This window comes from Zonotrichia albicollis, chromosome 16 (genome assembly GCF_047830755.1).
Source record: "Zonotrichia albicollis isolate bZonAlb1 chromosome 16, bZonAlb1.hap1, whole genome shotgun sequence".
Classification (NCBI taxonomy): Eukaryota; Metazoa; Chordata; class Aves; order Passeriformes; family Passerellidae; genus Zonotrichia; species Zonotrichia albicollis.
In genome coordinates, this window is record NC_133834.1 from 13,661,074 (window position 1) to 13,680,606 (window position 19,533).

General features: G+C 48.3%; 1 protein-coding gene across 4 annotated transcripts; it reads right to left on the reverse strand.

The window, feature by feature from the left end:
• Positions 1–15: 15 nt before the first annotated feature.
• On the reverse strand, positions 16–19,227 carry LUC7L (LUC7 like). 4 transcript variants are annotated; one of them, XM_074552692.1, is made up of 11 exons: positions 19,016–19,227; positions 18,353–18,423; positions 17,167–17,261; positions 12,375–12,473; positions 11,575–11,685; positions 10,804–10,947; positions 10,282–10,458; positions 9,497–9,585; positions 5,167–5,196; positions 3,761–3,925; positions 16–1,500 (listed from the first exon to the last, which is right to left on the reverse strand). In XM_074552692.1, the coding sequence occupies exons 4-11, from the start codon at positions 12,468–12,470 to the stop codon at positions 1,359–1,361; spliced, it is 954 nt and encodes a 317-aa protein (XP_074408793.1). In that variant the 5' UTR covers positions 12,471–12,473; positions 17,167–17,261; positions 18,353–18,423; positions 19,016–19,227; the 3' UTR covers positions 16–1,358. The 4 variants fall into 4 exon arrangements, with proteins under 4 accessions (XP_074408793.1, XP_074408790.1, XP_074408791.1 ...); XM_074552691.1 differs by lacking the exon at positions 18,353–18,423 and adding an exon at positions 2,694–2,755 and having other exon boundaries at positions 1,364–1,500; positions 19,016–19,213; XM_074552689.1 differs by lacking the exon at positions 18,353–18,423 and having other exon boundaries at positions 19,016–19,213.
• Positions 19,228–19,533: the final 306 nt, after the last annotated feature.

Below are 19,533 nucleotides of genomic sequence, written 5' to 3' on the forward strand. Positions count from 1 at the left end.
GTCCGGGCAGCAGCGGGAGCCACAAACACAGATCTTTAATGCGCTCAGACCGCGGGAGAACAGCACGGGCACGTACAGGCACCCCGAGTGCGCGCCCGCCGCCCCCCGCGCCCCACACGGAGGTTACAAAAACAACACGTGAAACCGCGGAATTCATCGTAAAAACGGACAGGGAAGGGGGGGCATGCACTAGGGACCGACACCGGGGCAGCACCGCGGCGGAACCGGAGCCGCGTTCGGGGGGAGGCAGAGAATGGAGGGAGGGGAGCGCCGGCCGGAGCCCGGCCCTGGGAACGGCAATTAGCGGCCGTAATGAACCGCGCTAACGAGCAGCTGCCCGGCTCCGGCCTCGCCGGGTGACAGCGGCTGCGCTCGCACCGATCCCACAAAATGCCGGGCCCGGGGTCGCGGCTGGGGCTGGCACTGCCCTCGTGGGGAACAAGCCGAGGTGCAATCAGCGAGTGACAACGGCAGCGGCTCCCAGGGCGTGGGGACGCGGCCGGTGCCGCTCTCCCGGGAGGGACACGGGCTCCAGCCCCGGTCACCTCGGCACATTCTGCCTGACTGGCCTGGAACACAGCAACGCCCTGGGCTGCAGGGCAGAAAGCCCCGCGGGCAGCTCTGGCTGCAGAGAGCACAGGACAGAGGCAGAGGAGCTGTGGCTGTGCCTCCCTAGAGATGACAGCAGCCAGGTTCCCACTGCTCTGCTCACACCAACTCAGCTATCTGAACTGTAAAGGTACCAAAACCAGAGTTAAGCCCAGCTTAGAAACATGGTTCAGCTCATCTGGTCATCCTCAATGACAAACAGCTTTCAGAATAGATCAGGGCCAAATTTTATCTTTTTTGCCTTAGCTGGGCAAGTGAGGCAACTCTCAAGTGCTGGAGACATAAAAATGAGATGGCTAAGTACTAAAAGGAAGAAAAAAAAAAGAAATCTGATTTTTTTTTAACATATATAAACAGAAGGAAAAAATATAATTGAGAACCAGTGCTACTGGTGTGCTCACAGAGGATCAGGAGGGAATTTTGGAAAGGGCTGAAGCGTTACAAAGGTCAGGGCAGCTCAGGGCTCCAGGCACAGCGTGGCCCTGACCGCTGAGTCAGGACAAACACGGGGTGTCCACACTGGCCTGGACTGAAAACCATCCATCCAGATTTATTTAATTCCTACTAAAACAAAATCCTGTTAAACAGTACGTAACTCTTGTGTCTCTACAAACTCACAGCTATCTGCCAAACAATAAAAATCCCAAACTACAAAAGATGAGTTGTATTCAGTAAATATAAATGGGAAATTTAGGCTTTGTGTAGAATGTTTATCAGACTATTTACAGTGCAACACAGATCGTTTGAGTTCAGATCTCGCCAGCTTCTCTCTCTTCTGACCTCTTGGAACGAGATTTGCCATTTGTGCTCTCGTGCCTCCTCTCAGAAGAGCTCTTCTCTTTCCTCTCTCTGTCTCGGGACTTTTCTCTTGAAGATCGATCTCTAGAAGATCTGCAGTACAAAGCAAACCATTGCTATCAGCTTCACAGTAAACACTGTCAACTCCCCACCGAGCAGAACTTTCCCTGGCAGGGCTGTGGGATGCAGGTTCCCTACAGGAACGTGCCTGGCTGCTGTGCCACGGGGAGAGGGTCCCCCATGAGAGCAGCTCTGGGCCCTCTGTGAGGTTTCCATGCACAGCACAGCCTTTGTTCCTCCTTCCTCTGAGTGATCCTTTCAAGCTGTTGCCACAGGAGCTCTCTCAGATCTTCCCTGTGCCCCTCATTATTTTTCTGGGCCATCCTGAGATGCCTACAATTTTTTCCTCATCTCTGACTCAGCTCATTTCATGGCTTCCAGAGCAGTTTTTCATTATGCCCTAAGCTCTGGCTTTCTGCTCAATTGCTTTAAATACCAGCTGGATTCTTTGCTGGCTCAGCCCTGGGCTTCTCACTTTGCTGGCTCTGGCAGCATCCTGGGTTCAAAGTCAGGAAGGTACAGATTTATATTCCCAGCCCACAGCACAGCTTTTCACAGCCACAGATTTTCAGCAGCGCTTCCCTGTGTCAGCCCACGCAGAATTAAACAGGAGGCTCACATTAGGTCTAATCTGAAAGGCTGTTTCTTGTGAGATTCCTGCCAGCTTAGGGAATAGCAGGATTCAAAAGGAGCTGACCCTGAGGGAGCTCAGTAGAAGCTCCTACATTTTACTTCAAGGCTCAGTACACAGGGTTTTTTACAGTCACAACTGAAGGTACCTTAGAGGTTCCACTTTCATTCTTGTTGATTTTAAGGTTTGAAAATACTGCAAAATTGATACATCAGAACCAACAGCCATTTCATTTTCATTAAACTGTGTCATTTAACATCAGTCTGTCTGATGACATTGCCTCTCTACCTTTTCCACAACAATGCCTGCTGCCTGCAGACCTCCTACCCTGAGCTCTCCACATCCTGTGACATTCTCCATTTCCTTCAGCAAGTGGGAGCTCAGCCCAGCAGAACCTGAGGGCAGAGTTCATTAACCCTCTTTCAGGAAACAGGGTTTTTGCTGCTTGTTCTCTTGTTTTCGTTTGTTTTCTTAGACTGATCCTGGCCTGTCCCCAGCTCTGAGCAGTTTTGTGCAGGTGTGTGAGCTGGCCAATCCCCCTGCAGTCTCATGGGCTGGTTTGGATGTGTTCAGGGGTTCCGAAGTAATCCCTTACCTGCTCTTTAGTAATAGTTATTACAGGATCTTCCTCACTTCCTAATTGTCCAAACTTCTTTTCTTTATTTTTCATGTTCAAGACAGATTTAAAAAAGCACTTTAGTATCTCAGCCATTGGAGAATCAACAGTATTTACAACCCCCCTCAATTATTAACAGACTTATTTTTCAGACCATTATTTCCCTCCCATTCACCAGGTGTCTTTAAAAGAAAAGCTGTTCTCACCCCTTAGCTAAACTGACACAAGACACACAACAGTAGGTTTGTTTCTAGAATTATACTTCTAGAATTGTACTTGCTGGTACCTAATCAGGTGACAGGGCTCAAGCACTCCCCTATTAAGCAGGAGGCTTTAAAAAAATCCAGATGTAACCTCAGCAAGCACCTGGAGGCAGACCTGCTCCTGGGCTTAGAAGGGTTGTAAGGGAACACAGTGATTCCAGTCAATTTTTCTAATACCCTACACACACTTGCCTCATCCTTCCTCCAACACAGAGGCTGTCTTGCTGAATTTCAGAAAGACTTAAAGCCCTTCTCTGGACTATAGTGCTTCTCCTCAGAGACAGAAGAATGGCATACTCCTCCTGTATTTCTTTTTCAGGAGGAAAAAGTGCTGATTCCTAAAGAATTCTGTCTCTCTCAAGCAGCCTTCTAACAGAAGACTGCCCCCAGATCTCAAATCATAGACTCCTTCCCAATGCCAGCACTGAGAGAAGGAATCTGGGAGGCAGAAAATAACTACAGAAATGTAATATCCAAACTGCCTCTCAGGCACTTGGCTTCTACAGGCCCAGGAAGCTCAGCTAGCTGAGGGTGCTGCTTCCCATCCAAGGAGCATCTCGAGGCTCAGCACTGCAAACCAGGGAACCTGTTCTATCTCCTAGACTCTCCTCTCAGCTGGGATCCTGCTGTACAGCTGAGACCCCTGGGGAATCCTGCTTTGGCCCAGGAGCTGGCACAGGCTGGCACAGCTGCTCTGGAGAACCCTGCTCACTCTACGGGTCAGGGAGGTCACTGTGAGCCAAGGACTCCCCTTTGCAGAAGCACCCAGTGTGGAATACCTACTTGTGTTTTGAGCTCCTGTCTCTGGAGCCCCGGCGGTGCCCTCTGCTGTGGCTGCGGGAGCGGCTCCGGTGGCGTCGGTGTCGGTCCCGGGAGCGCGAGCGCGACTTCCGCCGCTCCCGGGAGGCTGATCTGGAGCGTCTCCGCCTCCGCTCGCGGGACCGGGATCTGCAGGGAATACACACGGGCTCAGCGCCTCACACCTGCACCCTCAGGGCCTCACACCTGCGCCCTCAGGGCCTCACATATGTACCTCAGCTTCCTCACGCCTGCGCCCTCAGGGCCTCATATCTGCGCCCTCAGGGCCTTACATATGTACCTCAGCTGCCTCACGCCTGCCCCCTCAGCTGCCTCACGCCTGCACCCTCAGGGCCTCACACCTGCCCCCTCAGCTGCCTCACACCTGCCCCCTCAGCTGCCTCACGCCTGCCCCCTCAGCTGCCTCACGCCTGCCCCCTCAGCTGCCTCACGCCTGCCCCCTCAGCTGCCTCACGCCTGCCCCCTCGGCTGCCTCACGCCTGCCCCCTCGGCTGCCTCACCTCTGCCCCCTCGGCTGCCTCACCTCTGCCCCCTCAGCTGCCTCACGCCCGTGCCCTCAGCCGCCTCTCAGCCTCTCCTGAGTAACAAATACCCAGAGCATCGACTCAGTCCAGCCTCTGCCGTCGACATCCCCGCCCACACCCACACAGTGGGCAGCTGCCTCCTCCTGGGCCTTGTGCTACCAAGAGAATGCCATGGGTTACTCAGTTTGTTGGAAAGCTTATAGAAAAAGCTCCCACCGTTATTGTAAGCATGTGGCAAGGGACAGAGCAGAGCTTACAACCTGCATTGCTCACAAGTGAGGCCAAAGGAAATGGCCTGTGATGTTACCATAACCCTAAGAGAATCTTCCTTGTGAATGTCCTGCACTTTAAAAGCAGATTTATTCCACCCTGCTTTAAAAATAAGAAAGATGCCAAAGCAGTAGGCAGGGAAATCTCCAGGTCCATTATCACAGAGCGTGTTGCCATAGCATTAAGGCAAGCTCTTCCCAGAGATGTGGGGGTTTTAATCTCAAATCTCTGTATTTTCACATCTGAGGTATCATATATACAACAGATACTTCAGACATTACAGTCATGGGAGTGTATCAGGTATTTATGAAAAGAGGCTTCAGGGACATCCATGGGCTCACACTGGAGCACAGAGCCCATCCTGGCCGGGCTACTCAGCCCCTGACCTACAGCCCCAGGAGCCACCCCAAGCTCAGCAGCACCAGGGAGCTGCCCAAACTGCACTTCCCATCTCTTCCAGGGAGCAAACCTGACACTGAGGCACTGAGTGAACTCTACTGGTGAGACCCAGGAAAAACCTCAGCTAGAGAGAAACACAACCAGGCATTTGGGAGAAGTGCAGAACGGGGTACTCACCTTCGACGATCTCTATTTCTTGATCCAGACCTAGAAAAGAGAGGAGAGTTAAGTGAGAAAAATTATGATAGAGCCAGTGGGTTTTCAGGAGGAAAATTCATCCATCCTGACAGCTCTTCACAGGAATAATCAATACCTCAAGTGATATATTATTAAAAAAAAAAAAAAAAGCTTGCAAATAAAACATTTTGTTAGCTTCAATTTTAGGAACAAGAATTTGTCAAAAACAGGAAAACATTAATTTCTGCACACTGCGCTTCCTGTCACTACAGAAAAGTCTAGAAATCAGATACTATTAATAAAGCATCCCAATGAACCTTTCCAACTAATTTTCTGTGGATATTTGTTACTATTTACTCCCTGCAGTCTAACACCAGCTGGATCAACTCTGACATTTTCGAGAAGTGCCACTCTCAATCAGAAAGACATCTGCCAGTTTTCTGATTTTGGTTCCTTTGAGGAAGTTGCATGCTAAAGGGGTTTGAATAAAAAAACCAGTCTTTTCTCGCTCCTTGTATTTGTTTACCAAACATTAGAAGAAATTTGCAACAATTTGTTTTTCCTTTTTGGGAAAGATAACTAGGAAAAAAGAGGGGACACGGCCACAAGAGAAGAACTATTACTGACAAGTGACAGAGATAAACTGAAAATCCTTAGAAAGCACTTGAGAAGAATAATCCAGGCCTTGCTCTCCTTTCTCACATTCCACGAGCTTCAGAGCTCATGTGTGGCACTCTGAGCTTACTGCTGTCAGCATTAGCTCCTGACAGTTTGTAAATAACAACGGCAGAATTCTTTCAGCTTCAGCAGCACCATTACTCAGCACCACTTAAAATACCTCTGCACATGGAGGCTCCACCCTCCCTCTTCCTCTGTGGCCACATTTCAGAGCCAGATGAACATCACACGCTGTCTGAACAGTCTTGTTTTGCTTTAATTAAGAAGTGGCTCCTCTCCCTGTTTAGTGACTCAGAGTCTCACTCCTGCAACTGCTCCCCACTGCACAGACTCACACACAGGTTCAATTTACACCCCACAGAGCTGCTCTGGCACCCTGACATGAAAGCTACACACAGACAAGAATTTAAGAAGCAACAGAGAAGCATCTGTTTTAATAACATAATTTAAAACCATGCCTGGATAAGACAAGATTAAGAAAATCTATGTGCACTGACATTTCTTCAGTGAAATAGGATTGTTCAGTCGTGGTACAAAGTTAAAAAAGCCCCCAAATTTAGAAGGGAATTCAGGTAAGGACTGTAAACAAAGTGGAGCTGAACTTGGAGTCTACACACATGACCAGCTGAAGGGGAAGCTGATAAAGCTGGAGAGCAAGGCAGTAACCACACACCTCCATTCCCAGTAACAACAGAACCTGACACAGCAGCAGAACCTCCTGGAGGCACCTGGCAGGCAGCTGGATTCTTCTGGTGGTTGTAATTACTCCAAGTTCTTACTGTTCTTTTTCCTCCTGATCACTTTATTGTGAACCACCAGTGCACACATCCACAAAAGCCCTTCCACATCCCCTGAAAAGCCTGGCTGCCTTTTCATGCCTATCATGCAAGCAGGGATATGCACAAAAACATCTGATAATCACTCCCTAGAACCAAACTTCAGGATTCAGGAAGTATCCAAGAGAACAGCATTGTCCTTACTAGCCTGATCATTGTACAGCAGGAGACAAAGAAGATTGGTGTCTATAAGAGCAAGAGGACTGAGCAAGTCTATTTTATTTATTTTTTCCTCTCTTTTTGTCCCTGTATCACAGAAACTTTCTGCTGAGTTTCATAACCTGTCTTTTGTCCAGCTTAACACAAAGGAAATCCATGTGGCACCTCCACCAGTCTTGTTTGCTGGTGTTCTGTGGGAGCAAACACTGATTTCTGCACTCCCAGCACGCCACTTCTGCACAGAATTCCAGCCTCAAGGGATTACTGAGTACCCAACAGCCACCAGGAATATCACACAAAACTTGTGTTTATTACCACTAGGGTGGAATCCAGTTCACTCATTCCTATGTGCAATCACAGCTTACTGACTAATTAATTAATTAATTAATTGAGATGCAGAGTTTGACAAGGGAATGCACAGGTTTGCAGGGATGCCACAGTGCCTGTCAATAAAGACTCCCAAAGTCAAGCCATACTCTTCCTCTCACTGAAGTAACACCATGAAGGTGCTGTATAGGAGCTGACAAGAAGAGTTCTGAAGGAAACATGTTTCCTGCAGTTCCTTAAAGTACCAAGCTCTGGATAAGAGAGTCTGGCTGGAAGGTGGTAGACATCACCAATTAGTTTTTGATGGAAAAATGCCTCTGTGAGCATGGTGTGCACAGCTCCCAGCAGGTAAGTGACCAAGAAATCTGGACTCTAACCTCAGCTCTGACACTGAGTGTCCACTGGGAGAGACACTGTCCTCCCTCAGGTCAAGTTCTCATTGTGGAGAGGCAATTGAGTTGACCTCTTCCTTATGGCATTCCTGACTCCTTAACAAGCTTTCCTGTGGAGCACACAGGTGCCTCTGCACAGAGCCAGAGCAAAGGCCACAGTCTCTGAGTGCTGTCACATATGGAAACAGCAAGAACTCAGACTTTAGGCCAGCTCCATGCAGTTCTTAGAGCTTTCCTATTTTAAGCCTTATATAAACATTCCAAAGCAGCTTTCAAAGCCCCTCATCAGATGCATCCACATATGCACTACCTGTGAAATCTAGAGGCTCTTCAGCTCTCAAGAACTGAGGGCTTGAGGTTTTTTGTTCTAAAAACCACTAAAACAAAACCACAGCCACACCACAGGAGGAAGAAAACCAGCATTTTGAGAAGATGTGGATCAACAAAGAGATCCAGAGGGTTCTTCCTTAACAACTCTGTTGAGCAATTTTTACAGAGAAATGACCTCCAGGAAGAAGAGGCACCATGGAGACAAACTGAGCCCATTTTAGGCAGAGTCCTGCTGTGGGTCTGCCATGAAGCAGCTGCATGAGAAGACACTTCCCATTTCACTTCCTCCCCTCTGACCACAGCAGCAGCAACAGCAGTCCCTTCTGATTAACTCCTGCACTGAAAAGCTACTGCCAGATCCTGCAGCTCCCAAACTCAACTGCATTACAGTTGCATGGGTAACAGAAAGTTGTGAGGCTGTCCATGAAGTGCTGCAGTTCCACAGAAAGCTGTAGCATGAACTGCTCCTTCAAAACACATCAGGAAATCCCCAGAGAAAATCCACATTAACACCCTAACTGGAGTTATGCATAACATGTATAAAATTATGTGGATAATGAGTAACAGTTTGGGGCTCCCATCTTTATAATAAACAAAAATGACCATGCTGGTATTTGTCAGCAATTCCAGCAGTGTATAGCCAGAGCCAGCATCATCTTAGAGTACACTGCAGTTATAAATCTCATATTCCTCAGACAAAGTCACTCTTCAGCTGACTCTGAGTTTCAAAAATAGCTCTGCACAGGCAGCAAGGTTGGGGTCTTTTTGATGCAAGAAGTACACGAGGAGAAACACACAAGGTAAACAAGCAGGGAAATGCTGTGACAATCAGAACAGCATTCCTGCCCAGCCACCTCCTCTGCCTGAGCCCTGCAAATAACCACCCTCCCCACACCAGGCTGCTAGCTGAGCTGTTTACACACAGCAACTTCAGTTTAAGTACAGAAGAAATTGTTTGTCCAGTTCAGCTAGCAAGATGCAGAAGAGCTTGTCCTGAGAAAACCAATCAGAAAACCAGCCCCTCCCACTGCTCAGGAATGACAGACATCTGAGCAGAAGGTGACACATAGCTACAAGCACCAGAAGCAGCCACTCCTTGGGATCTCTCAGCTTCCTTAGGAAATGCTTGCCAGAACACCTCACTGATTGTAGCAAAGTTACATGCAGTCCATTATTGGCACATGGACACCAGCCTGTTGTCACCTCTAAGTCTCCAAGCAGTGAGGAGGGCTGTCCAGGGAATTCCTGCCCTTTGAGCAAGCCTAGTCCTCGCTCATCTTACACTTTCCCACTCAGGTGCTCTGGATGAAGATATTTTATCCAGATTCAGATTCCCTAAGACAGGGATTAGGCCAATATAAGCCTCAGGACTACAGGGAACTCCCACCCTTCAGACACATAGGGGAGATCAAAATACATGTACAATCACTCTAAGATGGAGGAGTGGAGGATTTGGGCATTGTTTTAATCTTTAACTGAATCCCAAGATGCTCACACAGCATCTGGAGCACATCCAACAGCCACTCCAGAAGCAGATGCTGAACTCCTGCAGTGCTCAGGTACAAGGAATCTGATATTTCTAAACTTTACAGGCCAGGTCCCACTCACCGTCTGCCCATCCTCTCCTCTCGTTCTCTCTCCTCTCTCCGTCTCAAACGATCCTGGTTTCTCTTCTCTTGCTTTTCTGCCACTGTTTTCTAGGGGGAAAAAACAAACCCACATCATATTTCAGCCATGCAGTAACAGCCATTATTTACAGCCACACAGTAACAGGTCAGATCTGCAGGAAGACCATTCCAGTAGCAAGACAAAGAACCATTGCACTGCATTTTATGTGCTGAGTTAAGACCTCTGTCAAGGTTCTCATTTTTCTCAGTTGAGGCACTGACCTCAATGGACTGTGAGTGAGGCACAGGAATCACAACTCTGACTCAGCTAAAGGTCTCTGTTTGCAAGCAAAGCCAGTACCACAACCCATTATGAATAATTTCAGAAAACTCCTAATGGCTTCAGCTAGTCAAGATCTGTTCACTGACAGAACCATGTGAAACTTCAGTTCAAACATTTCATTACGAAGTTTTAAAGTCAAAAAAATACCCAGAGTAACAAATTTCTGTCATGTTAATAAGAATTACTGTACCAAAACTCAAAGGAATAAATTATAGCAGTGCTGTGGTTTGACTGATTCTGAGGGTACATATTTAGTTACCCAGAAAAGAGAGAACAGAACCCAAGATAAGGCTAAACAAAGCTCTGTTTGATGCTTTAGGAATTCTGCAGTTGGAAATTTCTGAGCTTTTACAAGCCCTCTGCAAAGAATTCTGTATTAATTTAATAGAAGTGTTCAAGGTCTTCAGAACTACAAAGGGGTGGTTTAAAACAGAGAGGATTACCCTCAGCTGATCCAGTTTCTCACGAATCTGAATGAAACCCAAGTGTAATTTGCCTCCAAAGTGGTCAGCAAGACGCCGGTCGTTGTCATGGAGACCCAGATATGCTGAACAGACTTCACACACACGCAGCTTCTGCTGCTGGAAACTGGATGCAGGCATTGAATTTCTGTATTCTTCCTACAGGGAGGCAAGAAAACCCACACAAATGTCAGGGAGACACAACCCTCCAGGGAAACCCCTGCAAAGAATTGCTTTGAAGAATCAAAACCCACCCTCACACAAAGGAGGTGCCACACAAACGCTTTGTGGGCATAGCTAACCCAAAATCTATCCCTGCAAGGGACTGGTGACCAAATATTTCAGAGCATGAAACCCTCCCTGCACTAGATAAAAGTTTCTAAAAATCATTTCATCCACCACACCACACTGGCCACCTGTTTGCTGGCACATAGCTGGAACTGAAAAGGAGGTGTGAGGCAGAAAGCACCACCCAGCCAACCCACAGGAGAGCCAGCACTGTACCTCTGCCTCTTTCTTTTTTGCCCGGACTTTCTCCACTTCCATCAGGATCTTCTGAGACTCATCAACATTTCCTTCAGCTCCCAGCTGCTCTGCTTTAGCTAGGAGTTTTCCAATATCTTCATTCAGCTCATGGACTTTCTCTGCCTGAAAAGAATAGTTAGTTTTTAGTAAGATAAAAATGTGATAAAGCTTGCAGGAGAACTTTTCATTTTTTTAAAAGAAATATTGTGTTGAAGAAAAGAAATCTGTTGTTGGAAGATGACCATGAATCTCCAAAAGTTTTCAACAAAAGGGACTGGTGGACCAATGTTAACAGAGTCACAGATATGTGGCAAAAAGAGAAACTGGATGTGGAGAGATCATGATCTGCCAGTCATTTCTGGCTTACAGGTGAGCATAGAGGCCACAAAATCAGCTTCAGAAATGTCTTGTATTGGCCCAATTAGGTGAGTTTCCAAAAAGGAAACTCCATGAGCATTTGTTAAATGAAACAAAAATCAGGGGATGATGGACTTACTATTCTAAATTATTATGGTAACATTTCACAGCACAGGGAAGAAATCAATATGCTTTATTTCCATTCTAAAGCAATCTCTTTGAGAGTCCTTGGTGCTCTTTGCCTCCAGAATGGCCAGAGCAGCCATTTGGGGAGGATGACTGGAATCCCCAAATCCTCTGTGGAGCCTTACTCCCCACTATCACTGGTGTCAGAGAGAGCCCCAGTGCTCCCAGTGGGACTTTCAGAAGCAATGCCCAGTGAGAGGCCAATACCTTTGCAGACACTTCAGCACTGATCTCCTCCTGTGTCTCAGCCAGGCGTTTCTTGGCCAGTTCTGTTCTCCTGTCACACTCTGCAATGAAGGATTCCAGGTGATCCATGGCCTGCATGATCAGACAAAGAATTATGAATGAAGCTGCTCTCTGTGCCAGATGTAGCTTTGACAGCCAACAGCTGCAATCCTGTATAATGCACAAACAACCTCAAGAATTGATGCTTTGAGAAAAAACCAAATGACATTTTGCAGAACAATTTACATTTGACCCCTGCCCTGTAAACCTGACCCAGTTCCTTTATTCTGACACATCAACATTGCTTTGCACTGGAACTTCCTTCCTATGCAGGAGCAACAGGCACAAAGACAAAAGCACTGGAATAACATGAAAGGGAAAGACAGAATTGTGCTTCCCCTTGATCTGTTCCACCACAGAAAGGTGAAATGAAAGCTAAATCTGACAAAAGTTAAACTACTGAACAGAAGGTTTTTAATGTTAAATCTCTTTGTGGGACAGGGCAGCAGGTTACAAGAACCTGGTACAGAGCAGCAGCTGTGGGATCCAAGGAATGCCAGGAGCCTCCCAGCTCCCTGGGCTAATGGGGTGGCAAAGGCCATAATTAATTCTGCATTCTCCAGTCAGCAGCCAGGCTGACATTCAGGAAGGGGCTGCACATTCCGGACAGGTAACACATCAAGCAACATGATGTGCTGAAATGGCCACTGAGTTCTACTGTTCAGCCCAGTAAATTCAAGAAGCAGTTTCCCCAAAAGTAACTAAAATTTCTTCATACTTACATCCAGCTCAAAAAACAGGTCTCTCTCTTTACTTGCAATCTCATAATCTGCTCTCAGAGCCAAGTCATGGATCTTTGTACATTCTCCCAGGTCCATTCTCTGTTAGAAGAAAAAGGAGAACCCACATAAGAACCCTCCAAGCAGCAGATGTCTCTTGCCAACTGCATCATATCAAAATAAAGTATTTTCAGAAAAGCAGCTTTCTCTTAACCTCTCAGTACCAGAACCACAAGAACCACATGCTTGCCAGAACTTGTTTTGTGATCCTGGAAACACAGCCCAGGAAAACACACTGCAGCCTGTTTAAATCTCCTCTGGAAATGCACATCTGTGTCAGGATGAGCCCAAGGAACATATGGCACAACAAATTGTGGGACACACACAGAATGCTCCCTACCAACAACAAAAGGACTTAAAAGGATTAAGGGCTACAGCCAGCAGCAATGCACAAGCCCACACTCAGCAACAACAGACAGTGTTAATTCCACAGCCAGACCCTTCCCACATCCAGCTGCAGCCTGGAATTTGAAAACCTGCCCAGCAAAGCAAAGTCCAACATATAAGCCCATTTAATGAGAGATTTAAGAGCATCTCCCTTCCCAGAAAGCTGCCCTTCCCTCCCACTGCACTCCACTACTTGAATTTGTTATTGTTTCTCCCACCTAGCAGTTAGTAGCCACATGAACCCAAGTCAATTATGCTCAAGACATGGAAGCTGCATTTCAACATTATCAATTTGTAACAAAGAACCTTCCCCTTACTCCTAAAGTAGAAAATGACATTTTGAAAGCCAAAATAATAAAAGCCCTAATTGTGAGCCACTGTAGGAATGGCAGGTACATGTCATTGCACGAAGGAACATCCCAAATCCCCACCCTCTTCTCTCACTGTCACCACCAGTCCCCAGGAGCCCAAACCTCAACATGCACAACAGGGGTCAGCTCAGTGAACTGCAGAGAAAGCTGAGCTGGGATAACTCTGAATCCCTGTGGAATATCACAAACTAAAAGCTGGGGATGCTCACATGAAACAGTGCACTCAGAGAGCAGTGTTTAGAATGAAGCAAAGCAACTAAAGCAAACTCTACCAGTTTATGCTCAGGTTTTCAGCAGGTGCCTATTACTGGCACCTAAATTTTTATTCTTCTAAAAAAAGAAAAAAAAATCCAGATGACTTGCTGCTATTTAGCCTTCCTCATTTTGCTCATATTTACCAGAACCAGGAGGCCACAGAGGCTACCAGAGGCAGCAGGCCACAGAAACAGACACTGCATCCAGAATACTCCTGCTGAGCTCTCTAATGGTAGAAATGTAATGCCTGCAAAAAAAGCACTTTGGTACTTTTAGAGCCTGATCATTCTCAACTTCAGGCAAGCCACTTCAAAGAATGCTAGAGAGTTCCTGTTATTGTACCACAAAAATAACTTTCTATGATGTGACAATCTTTCATTCTTCTGGTCATGCTACTGAGATCACTTTCCAAGATAGGGAGAAAATAATGGTATTGGATGTGATTGTCACACATTATAAATATTCTTATCTGAGCCAATAACCCCACTTCAGAGAAGGGGCTCTCACCACTTTGGAACAGCCAATGCTTGTTCTGAAGCTCCCAATTCCTCTCCCTGCTTGTTAACAAATCCCTAAACTTTCCTCAGGGAAGAACATTCAGTTCTCACTAGTTTATAAACCTCAAATCTTCCTCCACACCCTCTGAGATGCTCAAGTGCAAGGAGACTTCCACAGGTGTTGCTCACTCGGGGCAGGACCATCAGCCCTCTGCCTCAAAGCCTCCCCTCATGCCAAGGAGGGCTCACAGAACACTCACCCTTTCCACAGAGCCCACAGCCTGCTCCACTCAACACTGGCTGGTTTAAAACACAGCTATGTGAGACAGGCAGAGCCTGAGCAAAGATTGAACTCCACATACACACAAAGACTGAAGACATTTAGATGTCACTGATAATTAGTCCTGCTCACATTTGCTGAGAAATTCACATTCTGAGGGATCTCTGATGATTTCCACTGAACTGGCAACTCACCACAAAATGAAATTTCCACAAAGATGCTTTAACAGTGATCAGAGATGCAGAGTTTCATCCAAGTGAAAAAGGAAAGCACCGACCCCTCCCCTCTCAACCCACAAAAACATTTCTAGAACCTACAGATTTCAACTCATATTCTCCAGCAGGGTACACAATTAATTCCCTGGATGTCATTTCCAGGGTATGTTCAGTCTGGGCAGCTTTGAGGCTCATCTGTCCACCTCTTAGTGGAGCTGAAATTCAGGAGAATTGCCAGCTGATGCCATCTCTCAATGTGCTACAACACTTTCACTGACAGAAATACACTCACCATGAGCTGCATGGAGAACTCAGCACTCACCACAAAGGATGTGGATGCAAAGGTAACAGCCCATGGGCCCACTAAACCAACTTCTGCTCTCCCAGAATGTTCCTCCTTACCCACAGAGACCAAAGAGAACCACTGTAGGTTATTTAGTGGCAAGTTTAGACAAATTTCTGAGGCCAAAAAGAGAATAATCACAGGAACAAACCAAGTTAAAATAACAACTCTTACAATCAGTGACATTCGTACACCTAAACAAAGCAAACATCAACAGGCCTCCTGCAGCCCTCAGGAATATTCCAGAGCTTTGTTAACAGTCTGGACTCCTTTTCTTACTCTGCACCTGAAGGTCAGTGAGAGGGAGTCCATCACATTTCACTGAGCACAGCTCCCCAAGGGATCAGCTTCCTGCTGCCTTCAATCAGTTCCCACTAAGGAATATCTGCACACATCAAGGATGCAGCAGCAACAATGCCTTAGGGGAGGGCACAACACAGCAAGCACAGAAGGCCAAGAGCATCTGTTGGAAGTTTCCAAAAAGTCCTGATTTCTGCAGTAACACACCCAGAGATGGGTTACACCCCACCCAGCTGAGACAGATTCACCCATCTCTTCCCTAGCAGAGCACTGGGGAGTGCCATTGAAGCTGCCTGGGATCACGAGGGAGCTGCACATTCCAGCTCAGTTTCACTCTGTACTGGCAGCAGGGACAGCTGAAATGCTCTTCCTGTTCTGGACATCACATGTTCTTTCAACACAGATCTGCAGCACCAACACTTGCTCTGGCCCCCAGGAACCTGCTGGGAGAGGGGCAGAGCTCCACACCCACCTCAGGGCCACCACACCACCCTGAGTGAGCCACAAGATCCCTTGGGCAGGAGCAGCCTTTCTTCCTGCTCCTGCAGCTTCTGAGCACAAACCCCACAGTGAGAGGGAAAGGACAACTCAATCAGGACAAGTAACAACAAAAGCAGAAGAAACCAATTCCTCAAGGTGCTTCTCTGTCCCAGGAGACTCAGAACCCACCTGAAACACTTCAGACTTGCTGCATGCTTTGGCACCAGCTCACACACATCACTTATGCTGAACCAGCCCTTCAACTCCCCATTTACCCTCTTTCTGAAAACCTGCCAGGAGAGGCAGTAGGCAGCCTTCATCTTCAAAACACCCTTTGGGCCCAAAAAACTGTGTCAAAAAACACACCCTGACCACAGTGACCTCTACAAAGGATGGAAGTTTAAAATTCTCAAATGGAGGTGAAGTAACACAGAGGCTGATGGAACAATCACTGCAAAACACATCTGAGCTTCAAATGAATTCTAAAAAACAGAGCTACAGAGATTGGTATTCAGCTTTTCCAATCTTATTCTGCAAAGGAGCTACTGAGAAGCTAAAGCCTGAGTGCTCAGAGCAGAGGCAGCTTTTGGTAGAGCTCCTACCAGTGCTGCCACACTGCTGCTATGGTGGTGACACCAGAGGGGCAGCAGCACCAGCCCTCCCTTTGCTGGGGACCCACTGTGCCCAGCCAGCTCCCCAGGGAGCAGCAGGAAGGGCTGCAAACAACCACAGCACCTTCCAACAATCTGGTTTAAATGGACAGACACTGAATTGCCACAGCATTTCATGCAAACAGCAAGGGCAAAGATGGATTTCAAACATCCACATTCACCTCCATCCTGTGCCTGCTGCACAGTGATGGTGACAAAAGACACAGTTTTCTTTCCAAAGTCAGGCTGCAGCTTTCATCTGGGAGCCTCAAGTGAACACTTCCTTCACAAGAGCTCACTGCTAAAAGCCCACATCACCTTCTGCTCTCAGAGGTAGCTCATGAGCCAAACCTTTGAACACTGGCCAGCCCTGTTCCCACAGAGGGAACAGCAAAGGAGCTGAGGGAACTGTTTGAAAGCAGTGGGGCAGAGTGACACAAATCCCAAAGCAGCTCAAACAACCAACACTGAGCCACAGATGTGACCTGCCACCACCATCACAGTAACAATAGAAAAGCTGCTCTTCCATCAGGGCTGGGGAGAGGAGACTGACAATCTCCAAGGATTTGTGCAGAAAACCCTTGCTAACCTGAGGATGCAGCAGTGAACCAGGGCAGCACCCAGCTACAGCCTTGGAACCACCATGGGACAAGGTGCAAGCTCTGACTACCTCAAACTGCTAAAACAGAAATAATTTTGCAACTTCTCACAGGATTGTAAAAGAAAAAGCATTTCAGGTGAATTCTGAGAACTCCTGGTTTGGTTTTTTATCTGTTTGGGGTTTTTTTTGAGAAGTGAGAGCGGTTCCATACAAGATCACAGGAAGTGGAACTAGGATTGTGCCTGCTCTCTGGGCACAGAAACCTGATCTCTCCTAGAAGTCACCCACCCTGCACAGACAAGAGCTGTACCAACACCCTCCTCAGCAGAACCCCTCATCCCAGAGGACACACTTACTGTTCCAGCCAGGATATCGTGGGGACAGCAATCCAGCAGGTGGCTCTTGCACACACGGTCGTCTGTGAACTTCACCCTTTGTCTGGTTTCATCTCCTGCAATTCATGTGTGGTTTAAATAAGGAGACATTAGAACACCAGGAGAACAGAGGCATCAGCATGAACATTTCACCTCTATATGCAGATTAAAATATTTGGTGCTCCTGCTCCCCAAAATTACTCAAAAAAATTAAAAAAAAAAAAGCTTAGAGGGTAACAGGATATTCTGGAACACTTATAATTGGCAACAAACACTACTTTAGCATTTATTCACCCAGGACACCATGTTAAACACAGTGCTGGCGAGCCAAGCAATGTCCAAGGCCTGTCATCCACATAAAGCAGCAGCACAGCCAGAGGAGAAAAGGAGACAGACAGGCTGGCTCCCAGCCAAAACCTGGTTATTTTCTCCACCCTTTCTTTTTCTTACTGTGAAAAAAGGGCAGGAGATACCGAACCCCACGCTAGCAGATCACAAAACAGGGCTGTGCTGGGCAAAATTGACAGGCAAGGGCTCTTTGCTCAGGTGATAATTGAGCCATCATCAGTCCGTTTGTTTGGAACCCAGCTATGCAGGGTGTGCTGTCCCAGGCCCTGCAAGGAAGGAGCTGGCAGGTCCTGGCCTGGAACACACCACGTGCTGCCCTCCCCCAGCCCACCCTCAGAGGACATTTTACACTCAGGAGCCACTTAAACGAGACAATATCAGAAAAGCAAAAAAAAAATAATAAAAAAAGAACAAAGTTAGTCAATACACACTGCGAGCTCCAACACATACTATACCCATCTGCATTCTTCAAGACCTCAGCTGCAGAATTTTATGCCCATTGTTGAAAAGTTTTAAAGGAAAAGCTTTCTTGCCCACACCTGCAGTAAGGAAGTCAGGGGAATGATACATAAAAGTAAAGGCAAAGTGGTAATGGTATGTGACAATTTTAAAGCTCATCTGTGCATATGACACAGGTATGTGTAATACTAAAGTATGAATATAGTTTAGGATTCACAAGCATCCAGGAATAATGTCGTGTCTACTGAAATTTTTTTTAATTTTTTTTTTCTTTCTAAGCTACACTTTAAAGTTACTTGTGAAAAAAAGCAAACACTTTTTTTTTTTGTTATAACAGCTTTAAAAATTGGTTGTGACTCACGGCTCGATGAACATGAGGCTTTTCTGCAACTCCCTTGCAGATTGATGTAGGCAGGCAAAGATACACTGAACCTTTATAAATAAAATAGAGGGGCCACAATTGTTCAGTTTGTATGAAATAAAAATATGGGAAGCAATTCAATAGCAACTCAATACACAGAGAAAGAAAAGCACTTATTCACTTACGAAACAAAGTGCAAAGTGCCTGGACAGCCCTGCTAACGTGCCAAAGGGAATTTAAGTACCCAGCGAGTCGCAGAAGGGAGACACAAACCGCAGCGGGAACGTATTTTGCACGGGCTGTCACATTTCTCGTCCCGGACAGCACCGGGCGTTGCGGGCACACCTACCTACGCGCCTGCGGACGTGGGGCACGGAGCCGGCCCCGCGCCTGTCCGCGGCAGCGGGGCCCGGGGCGGCGGGGCGGCGCCGGCCGCTCTGCGGGGCCGGGGGCGCGGCGGGAGCTCCGCCGGCCGGGCGCGGACAGGCCCAGCCCGCCCTGCCGCCCCGAGGCCGCAGCCGGGAGGGCGGGAGCGGATCGCGCCGCAGGTCCGGAGCGGCGGCAGCAGCCGGGCCGGGCCGGGCCGGGCCGGGCCGGGCCTCGCGCGGTGAGGCGGCCGCCAGGCCGCGGCGTTTCCTGCAGGCCCCGCCCGCCCCTACTCACCGTCCCGGGCCGTGCCCATGAGCTGGTCCAGCAGGGCCCGCATCTGTGCCTGGGCCGACATGGCGGGGCCGGTCCGGAGGCGGCGGCTCCGACCGAGACCGGGACAGGGGCCTGGGGCGGCGACGGCTCAGCGGCCTCAGCAGCGGCGACGCGCGGCGAGCGCTGAGCGGAAGCAGCCCCGCCCTGCGCCGCGCTGCATGACGGGAAGGGTAGTCCGCCAGGGGGCGGGGTCCTACGGGGCGGTCTGATGGGCGTGGCCTGAGCTCGGCAGCTGTGACGTCAGATGGGCGCGGTCGGGCAGAAAGGGCGGTGATACCAGAGGGGCGCGGTCAGACGAAGCGGCGGTGATGTCACAGGGGCGTGGTCGGTCGGGGCAGCCCCACTACGGCCCTGGCCCCGGCCCCGCCGCGGTGGAACCGGGCCCCAGCACCGCCATGGCAGCGGCCCGGGGTGGCCGGCTGTGGGCAGTAGCCAGGCTGCAGCGGCGCCCCGGGACAGGCTGGTGCCCGCCCGGAGCA